General features: G+C 40.0%; 1 protein-coding gene across 1 annotated transcript; it reads left to right on the forward strand.

The window, feature by feature from the left end:
- The first annotated feature begins 3,837 nt into the window (after nt 1–3,837).
- LOC114466783 (tubulin alpha chain-like) lies at nt 3,838–11,730 on the forward strand. Its single transcript, XM_028452510.1, has 4 exons — nt 3,838–3,879; nt 9,074–9,296; nt 10,525–10,673; nt 10,753–11,730. The coding sequence occupies exons 1-4, from the start codon at nt 3,877–3,879 to the stop codon at nt 11,728–11,730; spliced, it is 1,353 nt and encodes a 450-aa protein (XP_028308311.1). The 5' UTR covers nt 3,838–3,876.

The raw sequence follows: 11,730 nt of genomic DNA on the forward strand, positions 1-11,730 counted from the left end.
AGGAAGGTGAACAGTCGCACACACACACAGTGACAAAAAGTACCCACACGTTCAATCAATCAATCAATCTTTATTTGTATAGCGCCAAATCATAACCAATGGTATCTCAAGACACTTTACAGTAGAGCAGTCTTAAGGACGGACTCTTCATTTTATGGATACACACATATGCATATATACGTATATACACATACATATGTATCCCACACCCAACATGAATTCATCATGGCGGCAAGGAAAACCTTCTGTTAAGCAGCAGGAACCTTGTGTGGATCCCATTCCTATGATGAACAGCCATCCACGTTATGCTGTGTTGGGTGTGTGCAGAGGAAAGGGTGGAGACAGAGTTGTTGAGACTCTGTAACTCCACACTGAGGATCCCACGGACCTGCAAGACAAAAGCCAGAAGGAGTACAGGAGCAAACACACAAGGGAAGAAGCAGACATAGAGGGAGTGTTAGAGAGAGGAATGGGACCCTCTCCGGTCCCTCTCTAACCTAAATGACCTCTCTCTTAACGCCCTCTCCAACCTCTCTCCAACCGAGCATGCCAGACTCCCCCGGCAGTCTATGCCTATTGCATCTTAACTATGAGCTATGAGCTGGTTCCTAACTAAAAGCTTTACCAAAGAGGAATGTTTTGAGCCGAACCTTAAAGGTAGAGAGGGTGTCTGCCCCCCGAACCGTGGTTGGTAGATGGCTCCAGAGAAGTGGGGCCTGATAACTGAAAGCTCTTCCTCCTATACTACTTTTAGAGACAAATGGAACAACGAGTAGTCCAGCATTTTGAGAGCGTAGTGTTCTGGGGGGATTGTATGGCACTACAAGCTCCTTGAGATAGACTGGTGCCTGTCCATTTAGGGCTTTATAAGTGAGAAGAAGAATCTTGAATTCTATTCTATATTTTATGGGAAGCCAATGCAGAGAGGCTAATACAGGAGTAATGTGATCTCTTCTCCTAGTTTTAGTCAGTACACGTGCTGCAGCATTTTGAACCAGCTGAAGTGTCTTAAGCGACTTGCTCGGGCAGCCTGCTAAAAGAGAATTACAATAATCCAGTCGAGAGGTAACAAAAGCATGGACTAGCTTTTCGGCGTTGCCGAAAAGCGCACACGCAGAGACAGAAGGGAATACACACATAGCTTGATGAAGCCTTTGATTAGACCAAAATATGCTCTTTATAGAAACAGAGACTCACAAACATTACTGCAGCACAGCATGGAACTGTCATTCAATGCTCACTGAGGGCTGGGATTGGAGAAAACCTTCCTGCCATCTTTTATAGGAGGGGCGGGACCAACAGTGACAGTTGGTGATGCATAATGGCCCAAATGACGCCAAATAGTATGTCTCAGCTAATTCAATAGCCGGTGTTCAACCCTTCGAGGGCGTTCACTCTGACATTTTCCAACAAAATACCGGTCCGCAAAATTAAAACAATTTTACTAAAATGTTAAAAGTTGGACTAGGATCAATCAGCATGTATGTAAACTCAATTACATTTCAGTCACGATTACAACAGCAACATATTTGTTCAAGTTCAAATATAATTACGCCATAATTGTAATTAATTATACAATTATAATCATAATTGACCCCAACCCTGACTTCAGCTCTGCTGGCAGTTTGTTCCACTTCTTTGCAGCATAACAACTACAACTAGAAGCATGTCATTATGTTTGCTGGGAACTCTGGGCTCCACTATCTGACCTGTGTCCATAGATCTGAGAGATGTGCTGGGTTCATACCTGACTAACATCTCACTGATGGATTCTGGACCAAACCCAAACCGCTTACAAGCTCTCCTGCCTCTGCTGCTAACACCAACAAAAGATGGCGTCGCTTGGTCTAGGATGTCTGTCTGTGGCTGAGACAAATAATAAAGTGTGTCAAAAATGTGTCATATTAAATACTTGTTCTTTTTTCCAAAGGGTTGTGGGGGCCTGAAGTAAAGCTGCATGATGAGTTGAGGAAAACAAACACCGCTTGGCCTCAAGGATGGAGTTACCTGCGGTTTGTGTAACTCTGGAACCGTTCAAGTTTGTATTTTATAACATGGAGGACATGAAAGTTTCAAGAACAAATTGTCAATGAGAACTTTATCGCCAAGGCCTGGAATGGAGGAGGGAAAATTCTGAGAGGCCAGAGTGGACATGGCTGCCTTGGAGAAAAATGATTAATAAGTTGGCACCGACAGCATCGATGAGGCTATAGGAGGGGAATATTGACCTCCCATCATAGATACATTGCATACATACAAATGTATTATCTACTGATCAATGGAAAGGTTGATGATAACTAATCCTGAAAGTAAACAACAAATCCGTTATGATATCCGCACACAAAGCATGTGATTTTCATACAAGGGCTCCTATATCCGTTCTTCTACGCCATTCAACTGTGACTCCGTGAGAAAAAGCGTTTGTTTTTCATTTTGTTCATTTATAAATCTAGTGAAGACACAAGACATGCTGTGTTGGAAAGCCTGTGGGTGCACATGCATGTGACACTCAGTATGACTATCCTTCTATGCAAAGATCCTCCAGCAGCACATGCATATTAAAAAACAGCCATGGATTTACATGCAGCCAAAAATGTTATTTGAAATCAACAGCACTATTGCTTCTTCTGAATACATTGCAGACATGAGATATTCGGTTTTAACTGTGATTATTGTGACCATGTTCTAACCAACTGTGCTATATACATATAAAAGGAGAAATCAATATCTTGGACAGAAAATGGGCTTAGAACATCAAAAACAAACTTGCTGCAACACACAGCATTTTCAATAAATTAAAAAAAAGCATAAATTTAACGAAACTGTAAAAAACGAAACAAATACTTGGATTATTATATGGACAGAGCTTGAAAACAGGTAGAGAAACATGTCAAAAGATTAGCTGCAATAACGTCAAAAGATGTGTTAGTTGCTGTCTTGGAGGTTGAAATTTCTCTTTAAAGTCTTTTAAAAAAAAAGATTGAATTTAAACTTCAATCTTGTCGTCTTGCTTCTACCTTGCTGCAGGGCCTGCGCTCAAACAGTTGCTCATGAGGAATATGTTGGTAAAGTTGGCGTTAATATCATGCCAAAACCTCACAAACGAAGTGTGATTTGCAAATACAAAACATATTCACAAACTAATGCATTTTGTTTTTCTAATAAGAAACGTACTTATCAAACAAACACAATATGTTTTAGTTTTGTACAAACAAGTCTTTTTAAAATCTAAGAAATGTTTCTTGGCATGTGTAAAACATTCTGTATTTGTTTCTGAGATATGACATATTTGTTTTATTGATGTATTTCTATTTTGCAAAACAATGCATTAGTTTATGAATGATGTTCTCAATTTGTGAATGGTTGGGCATGAGTAAAATATATTTTGTGTATTTGTGAGGTTTTGGCATGATTATAACTACATAGGTAAATTACATTACTTCACTTTGAGCCAAAAGTCATACTTATAGCATCAATTTAAACCTTTAATCTTTGAGTTCATACAGTTTTTTGCAGTTCCAAGCCCATAACCAGGGTTCAATCGAAACCCAGGGGGTCCGGGAGAAGTCAGGACAAATACAGTAAAAACCTGTTACACAAAATAAATGTTCATGATAAATTTGTTTATTAATAGATAAATGATGGTATCAATTTTACATTTTATTTCTATATTTAATTTCTAAATTTAAAATGAAAAAAAAAAAAAAAAAACTACCGTCTCATTTTGAACTGCCCCTCCCTCCATCACTGAGCTACTGTTGTCCACTGACTCCGCCCCCTGCACATGCGCGCCTATATAAACCCTGGCGCTCCCTCTCCCCCAACACTTGTCCTGTGTCTGGGTCTTCAACGTCAGTCAAAGGACAAGCAGATAAAATGGTGAGTATCCGCTTAACTGATGAAATTCCCTGTTTTCCCTCTCAGCCTTTTCATTTTTTTAATGAGTAGATAGATTAGATCAGTGGTTTCCAAAAAAAAAAATTTTTTTTTTTTAAAATGACAAACTATTGCGAAAATAGGCCTCGTGTGTAAACTGTGAGAAGCGAATTTGTGCATAAATTAACATTCCTGTCTATTTTCATCACCATTTCTGCATCCCCTTATCTTATCTTGAATAGTTAAACCAGCATTTTTTTTTTCTTATACATGTTAAATACTTTACAAATCACGCCAAATACAAGCTTTTTAGCAGAGTTAAATGGCTATATCATTGTTTTTATTTTCTGTCATCAGTAAAACATAGCCTACATTTTAATGACTTTGAAATAAGGCAAAAATAAGTGCACTTTAGGAAGTTAAATCAGCCATAAACACATTTTTAGAAACTAAATATAACACTATGCTGTGGACAGAAAAAAAGGAGGATGAGACAATAACCTAGATATATGACCTTTATTAATGACTGAAAGGTGTATCAATCTGAATTTATATCTAATAGTTGTGGATTTGTATCAAATATGACTCGTCTTAAGACTTAAGACCAAGACTTAAAAACAATCTAAAATTAGTGGTGACTCATGTCAATCACCTTTATTATGCATTATAACAATCTGTGCCTGAAACATATTATATAATAATTGAGACAATGAAAAACATCTCCTCCTAGAAATTATAACTATGGAGAAAAAAACTCAAGGCTTACAGAACAAAATAATTAAATAGTCATTTAATATACACTTCAATGAATAAGTGCGTCCCATATTGACTCTGAGCTTTATTCTGTCAGTGGAAGTGATGGGGTCTAGATCAGATGATGCACTAAACATTCAACGTCCACGGACCTCCAGATCATGTCCATATCACGTCGGTTGGTCTGGACCACGTCTATATGACATTCAAAATAGGTTTCACTTCTCATATGAAATTTAAACAGCATTGCAAACCCACACACAGTCACATATGTGCTTCTGTTTTATTACAAATCATTATTCAGTATTATTCACAATCACTAAGTATATATCCAGGTGTACTTCATTAACATTTGCTATGCTCTGCAATCTTTTTAAGACCTAATGTAAATGCTGAGCTCCCACTGAGCAAGTCAACGTTGAAGCAACGTTGAGAAGACGTCTTTTATATAAATAATCACATGCATGTAATAAAAATATTTTTCAATGTATTCTGTGTGTAAATTTGGTTTGAATGGAATTTGAAACCAGCCCCTCCATTTCTGTTCTCTAAACGCTAGGCCTCAAGTCTTTTAAATGATAACATGTTGAGTAATGTTATTTTCCTCACCTTAAGGAAGGAACTAGGAAGAAGTCGCTGAATAGGCATGTGTAACTTGGACAACAATGTATAGAAGATGGGAGATTTTATTCAGAAATAACAGTGTTGATAAAAAAAAAAGGAAATAACACTGCAGACATACAGTAAAGTCATCTCTCGTTTAATGCTTACCTCCATAACTAACAAAACTCTGAACTAACCGCCACTATAGTATAAGGGTGTACTCACACTGGCAACCAGGGCCGTTCCTAACCAGCTCTGTGCATGTGTGAAACCATGGGGGGCCATTGGAGGGGCACCCCCCAATTTTTCATTTTTTAAAATAATAATTTAAAAGGGTATAATAAACGTGAAACACACCCTTTACAATCACTGTACATGTTTTCTCTTAATTGAATATTAATATTGAAAATCTGTAACCATACCTGCTAATTTTCTGCCCATATTTATATTTATCTGCTGAGGCGTCTGTGTTGCTGTCAAACAACCGACAAACTCTGAACCACTTCCAGAAGCAGTCACGTGGTACAGCCGCCAGCAAAGCTTTGTTTGTCATTATTTTGGCTCCTCCCCCAAATGAAGCAAGCCTCGATGCACGCTTTGTGGAAACCTCCATTACTCGACACACGCTTTGTAGCCTCGGCACATTTCATAACATCACTAATAACAAGGCCAGTGATGGTGTGATGAAGCCCCAGATGAAAACCTTAATCTATCCTGATTCTGGTATATTGATAAAGTAATATTGATGGTATATGTTGGTCAGTTGTGATATATTAAAGCAGAACGAAGTAACTTTTTCACCTTAGTAAATCCTTCTCGTAGTCCCTGTGAGGGTAATACAAGTGTTTATGGGGTGATTGGGGGGTCTTTCAGCCTCCCCTGCTGTCTCTGGCCAGAAAACACTTGCAACTTTCCTGCCTCTAACCCAGTGGCAAGACGTACAGCTTTGCGGCAGCCCAATACAAACTAATGCTAGATTATGACCAGCACCATGGCTGCACACGGTTGTCTACAAATTCACTTTTCTCAAACTTATATCATGGCGGAGCCAGCAAAAAAAAAGACAGGGAAGAACTTTGTCTTGGAGCAACTCCATGCAGTGACAGCTCAGCAGCAACACACAGCAATCATTCACACTGTCATCATAGTGTGTGTGATTGCGCAACAGGCACGCACACACACAAATATCCATCCATCTATCTATCCATCCATTGTCAGCACACAAACACACACATCACACACACTTCCACACTCCCTTCCGTATTAACCCCACATTCATTCATTTATTTTACTTGTCTCTCTTCCTCATACTGTTCACATGGTTACATCAGACTTTATGTGTGAAAGCACCCTTAGTGTCACTGTTGTATTAGGATTCTTCAGTGATCGGTTGCTACCATCTTGGTGGGGCAGGCGTCGGGGGGTGTGCAGAGTTTTTACGACATTGACATAACCAAAAGGAACCTTTAGGGGGAGCGCTAAGCGCAAGTTACTTAGTTCTGCTTTAAAATGTTTTATATTGTGGCTGGTTATATGGATTCTTATGACTCAGCAGATTGACATTATAGAATCGGATCACATAGCATGGCAGGCAAAGTAGGCAGTGCCTACCCAAGGATGATTTTATATTTTGATTATTTGTTTTAATTATAATATAATTATAATTTTTTGATTTTTCCATTTCCAATAGCCTATAGTACCTATAAGTTTGAAAGTGTCTGCATTTTGTGCGTTTCATAGCCCAAATTACTAAACAGCTCTATTTCCTGGAATGGCTGCAGTCTCACTCCGCTGTAAGGCAAAGGGAGGCCACGCCCCCTCCCAAAGGCACGTTGTTGCTCTGCCTCTGTTCCCATTGCATGTTTTTACTTGTTTGTGCATGCGCAGTCAGGTCCCCAAGATGACAACCATTTAAAAGCAGTTCTCTACGCTGCCTTTGGACGTAGCCGCGCTATGCTAAATGCTATACGTAAGTTCACAGTACATTAGTGAATTGATATCATGTGACCGCTGCTGCTACGTTCTCTAGCTAGTGGGCGGGATAACACTACAGTCAGGATGACAGCGCTAGAGATGATAGAGAAACTTTTTTTTGAGGGAAAACCACAGCTTTTAAAAGATGGGAGACCAACACCTGAGTTACCAGAGCTTCAGCAAAGGTAAGGTCAGAACATCGTTGGTACTTTCCAAAAGGAAGGATTGGCTTTGTGGATGCTCCTCACTGAGGCTGTTCTGAGTAGTTGTTGTCTTTTTCTCCATGTTTCTGTGTTTCCAACACAAACAACGGATGCGCTGCCGTGTCATGAGATATATCTTGCTGGGAGAGTATGGAGGCTATATTAAATAATTGTTTATGTTTCTTTAATGGTGTTTTACAATGTTGATTTTGTTAGATAGCTAAATGCTTGTTCATGTGGATCTTGTTGGGTTTTTTCTTTCTTATTATGAATTGCACATTGAGATGACTTTGTTGTAAATTGCTTTATACAAATAAAGTTGATTTGAATTGAATTAACATTTGCCAGCAGAAACATATGAAATTGTCATTGGTGGTCTCGATTTGCAACGTGCCTACCCAACCCTAGTGGTCACGGCACGTCACTGATGGCAGTCATGTGATTTCAGAAAACAGGACTTCTTTTGTTTGTCACCTGATACTCTGACCACCGGTACAGGCCTCGAGGCAGGCTTCATCTGGACACGCCGCCTTTGTTTGACACAGGCTTCGGAGCTTTAGTGTCGGTCGTAACATTAGTAAACAAGACCCCTTCGACTTTAAGGCCTCAACCATGGATATTTAAAGCTTAAACACTGAAAAACTACTTTCCATGCTAAGAGCAATGAGCTATCAAAGAACACAACTCTGTTCTGGGGCAGTCTAGGTCAGAGGACAGATATTGAGTTTGTAAGATGACATTTTCTTTTAGCAGACTCTTTTCAACCAAAGCAATGTACAACTCAAGCAGTTAAGGTTAAGGGACTTGCTCAACATCCAACAGTAATAGTCCAGATTGGATTTGAACCGGTGACCCTCTGATTACAAGCCTGCTTCCTGAACCATACGCAACGTAGTCTGGAGGAACAAATCACATGCATGTGTGGTGTTGTAGGAAATATTTCAAGTGATATTACTCAGTGAACAATAGTCAACAACAGTAGGTATGAGAAAAACTGATCTATTTATTATTAACCAATTGGTTACATAAAATTTAACCTTTAACATAATATCTACAGTATTCTAGAATTTAATAAATATGATATAATATAAATCAGAGATTTTCGATGCAGTCCGATTAAATTCGATATTTGTTTTCTGGCTGATATCGGACCGATATCCGATATCAATACTGGATCGGGACACCACTGTTCAAAGTTAAATCTCACGCTCTGCAGTTCACCAGATTGATAAATGTTATTTAAGATCTTTAAATGTATGTATGTAATATATGTTTTGGGACTAGTCGTTGGGAGTTTTTGCTTTGAGAGATGTGGTAAGAAGTGGGAAGAAAAGTGAGGGAGAAAGAGACATCTCTGAATGCAGGGGCAGAAAGAAGGTGGGGATTAGGAAAGGGAGGAGACTTGTAACCACATAGTACGTCTACTCTAAAACTATAAAATGGGCTGTAATTGGAGACGTGATGAGAACTTTTAAACTTTAAAGTAAACATTTATATAGTGAGACACTTGAACACATGTATTGTACTTGTTCTAATTCCCTTGTGCTTACATGAGGTGTGTGATGTACATATTGATTAATGTTAACAGCTTTTACTTAAAAAGAACCAAATGCCTTTATGACTAAGAAATGTCACTAAGTTTTCTCTTTTCTTTTTTTCTTTAGCGTGAGTGTATTTCTATGCATGTTGGCCAGGCCGGAGTCCAAATGGGCAATGCCTGCTGGGAATTGTATTGCCTGGAACATGGGATCCAGCCCGATGGACAAATGCCCTCTGACAAAACTGTCGGGGGTGGAGACGACTCCTTCAACACGTTTTTCAGTGAGACTGGATCAGGAAAACATGTGCCCAGAGCCATTTTTGTTGACCTGGAGCCTACTGTCATCGGTCAGTTATTTCAATGTTCATCTAACTTGAAAGATTGATCCAAATGCACTTTTTTCACTATATACTGTATTTCTGACGGCGTTAAGGTTTCTATTAGGGGTGTGCAATCTAAGGAACCTCTCAATTCGATTATGATTCAGGGTGCTACGATTTGATTAACACACGATTATTATTATTATATTAACGATTGTCACAATTTTCGACTCATCCCCCCTCATTCAGGGTTTATTTTTCAATATTATACTTTTAAACAAGGTATATAAGTCTATCATTTATTAAAGTAACCAAACAGATGTATCACCATTATCTTTATTTGTCAAATCACAAAAAAATATGTATACAGTATATACTGTATATAACAATATGAAAATAACTCAAATATTATCTTATACAGCTGACACTAAAGCAACCTTATTCAGTAAAAATAAATACTTCAAGAGCTGTATAAGTCCCACAAGAAACTGAATATTTTGCTCTGCACAATCAAAACAGCTTTATAAACATAAAACTACAATATCAGCTCTCTTGTGGAATTGGGGTTTTTAAATAAAAGGTGGATTGATAAAATAACCCAATGATTATTTATCAAATCCTGCCAGGGACTCGACATCATTACCCAGTCGCTATCACCATTGCTATCATCATGCTCAGGATTTTAAACTGTGTAAGAAAAGGAGCTGGTCAACGTATTCCAAATTAGGTGTGCTCTGCTGTGTCTGTGTCCCATGAGCCACCTTTCCAGGCCAACCCAGAGTTGGTCGTGGCGCATCGCCGTGGAGGAAATGCGCCCATAAGAAGACACTGGGGCCATGAATGGAAATCTAGGATACAGCACTAGATTCTTTAAAATGCTGGTTTTTAATCCGGATAAAGAAATCTCCTGCTCAGTAATTGTAGCTAAAGATTTCGCTGCTGCTATCTCCTCCTGCACCTGGTCCATTCCTTCAGATGTCCGGGCGGCATGCGTGACTTGAACAGCGGTTGTGTTCCTATCATTTAGTTATTTTGAAAAACAATCGATTTTAAACTTTTATGAATCATTATCAAATCGTCACGTGTTGAATCGCGATTAATCTATTAATCGATGTATTAGCACGCTTCTAGTTTTATTATATGTATTCTAAAATGCTTTGTGATTTGCTTATCTTTAGATATTGCATGTTATATATTTAACTATTCATGATTTTACAATTTTTGTTCAATAGTAGATCATTTTCACCTTTTCCAGATGAGGTTCGTTCAGGAACGTACCGTCAGCTGTTTCATCCTGAGCAGCTGATTACAGGAAAGGAAGATGCTGCCAACAACTATGCCCGTGGGCACTACACCGTTGGGAAGGAGCTCATTGATATGGTCATGGACAGGACTCGGAAACTGGTGTGAGCTGGTTTTATTTGGCCAGCTTTGTGTATGGTTTTCAATTCTACCTTTAAAACTCTGGTTTTAATCTTTACAGGCGGATCAGTGCACTGGCCTGCAGGGATTTCTAATCTTCCACTCCTTTGGTGGAGGCACTGGCTCTGGTTTCACCTCCTTGCTGATGGAGAGACTCTCTGTTGACTATGGTAAAAAGTCCAAGCTTGAGTTTGCTATTTACCCAGCACCACAGGTTTCCACTGCTGTAGTTGAGCCTTACAACTCCATCCTGACCACCCACACCACCCTGGAGCACTCTGACTGTGCCTTCATGGTGGACAACGAGGCCATCTATGACATCTGCCGCAGGAACCTGGACATCGAGAGACCGACCTACACTAACCTGAACAGGCTCATTGGTCAGATCGTGTCCTCCATCACAGCCTCTCTTCGCTTTGATGGCGCTCTGAATGTTGATCTGACAGAGTTTCAGACCAACTTGGTGCCTTACCCTCGTATCCACTTCCCTCTGGCCACCTATGCTCCGGTCATCTCTGCTGAGAAAGCCTACCATGAGCAGCTGTCTGTGGCTGACATCACCAATGCCTGCTTTGAGCCAGCCAATCAGATGGTGAAGTGTGATCCTCGCCATGGTAAATACATGGCTTGCTGTCTGCTGTATCGAGGTGATGTGGTACCAAAAGACGTCAACACTGCCATCGCAGCCATCAAGACCAAACGCACCATCCAGTTTGTAGACTGGTGCCCCACAGGCTTCAAGGTGGGCATCAACTACCAGCCTCCCACTGTGGTTCCTGGAGGAGACCTGGCCAAAGTGCAGAGGGCTGTGTGCATGCTGAGCAACACCACCGCCATCGCAGAGGCCTGGGCCAGACTGGACCACAAGTTTGACCTCATGTACGCCAAGAGAGCCTTTGTCCACTGGTACGTGGGAGAGGGAATGGAGGAGGGAGAGTTTTCGGAGGCCAGAGAGGACATGGCTGCCTTGGAGAAAGATTATGAAGAAGTTGGCACCGACAGTGCAGGCGATGATGATGAGGAAGGAGAAGAATACTAA

Source organism: Gouania willdenowi, chromosome 7 (assembly GCF_900634775.1).
Source record: "Gouania willdenowi chromosome 7, fGouWil2.1, whole genome shotgun sequence".
Classification (NCBI taxonomy): domain Eukaryota; kingdom Metazoa; phylum Chordata; class Actinopteri; order Blenniiformes; family Gobiesocidae; genus Gouania; species Gouania willdenowi.

Bases quoted from the DNA above. Each gene is read 5' to 3' on its own strand.
- LOC114466783 (XM_028452510.1), top strand. The intron at 9,297-10,524 runs GTCAGTTATTTC...CACCTTTTCCAG, and splicing joins CCTGGAGCCTACTGTCATCG to ATGAGGTTCGTTCAGGAACG. The intron at 10,674-10,752 runs GTGTGAGCTGGT...TAATCTTTACAG, and splicing joins TGGACAGGACTCGGAAACTG to GCGGATCAGTGCACTGGCCT.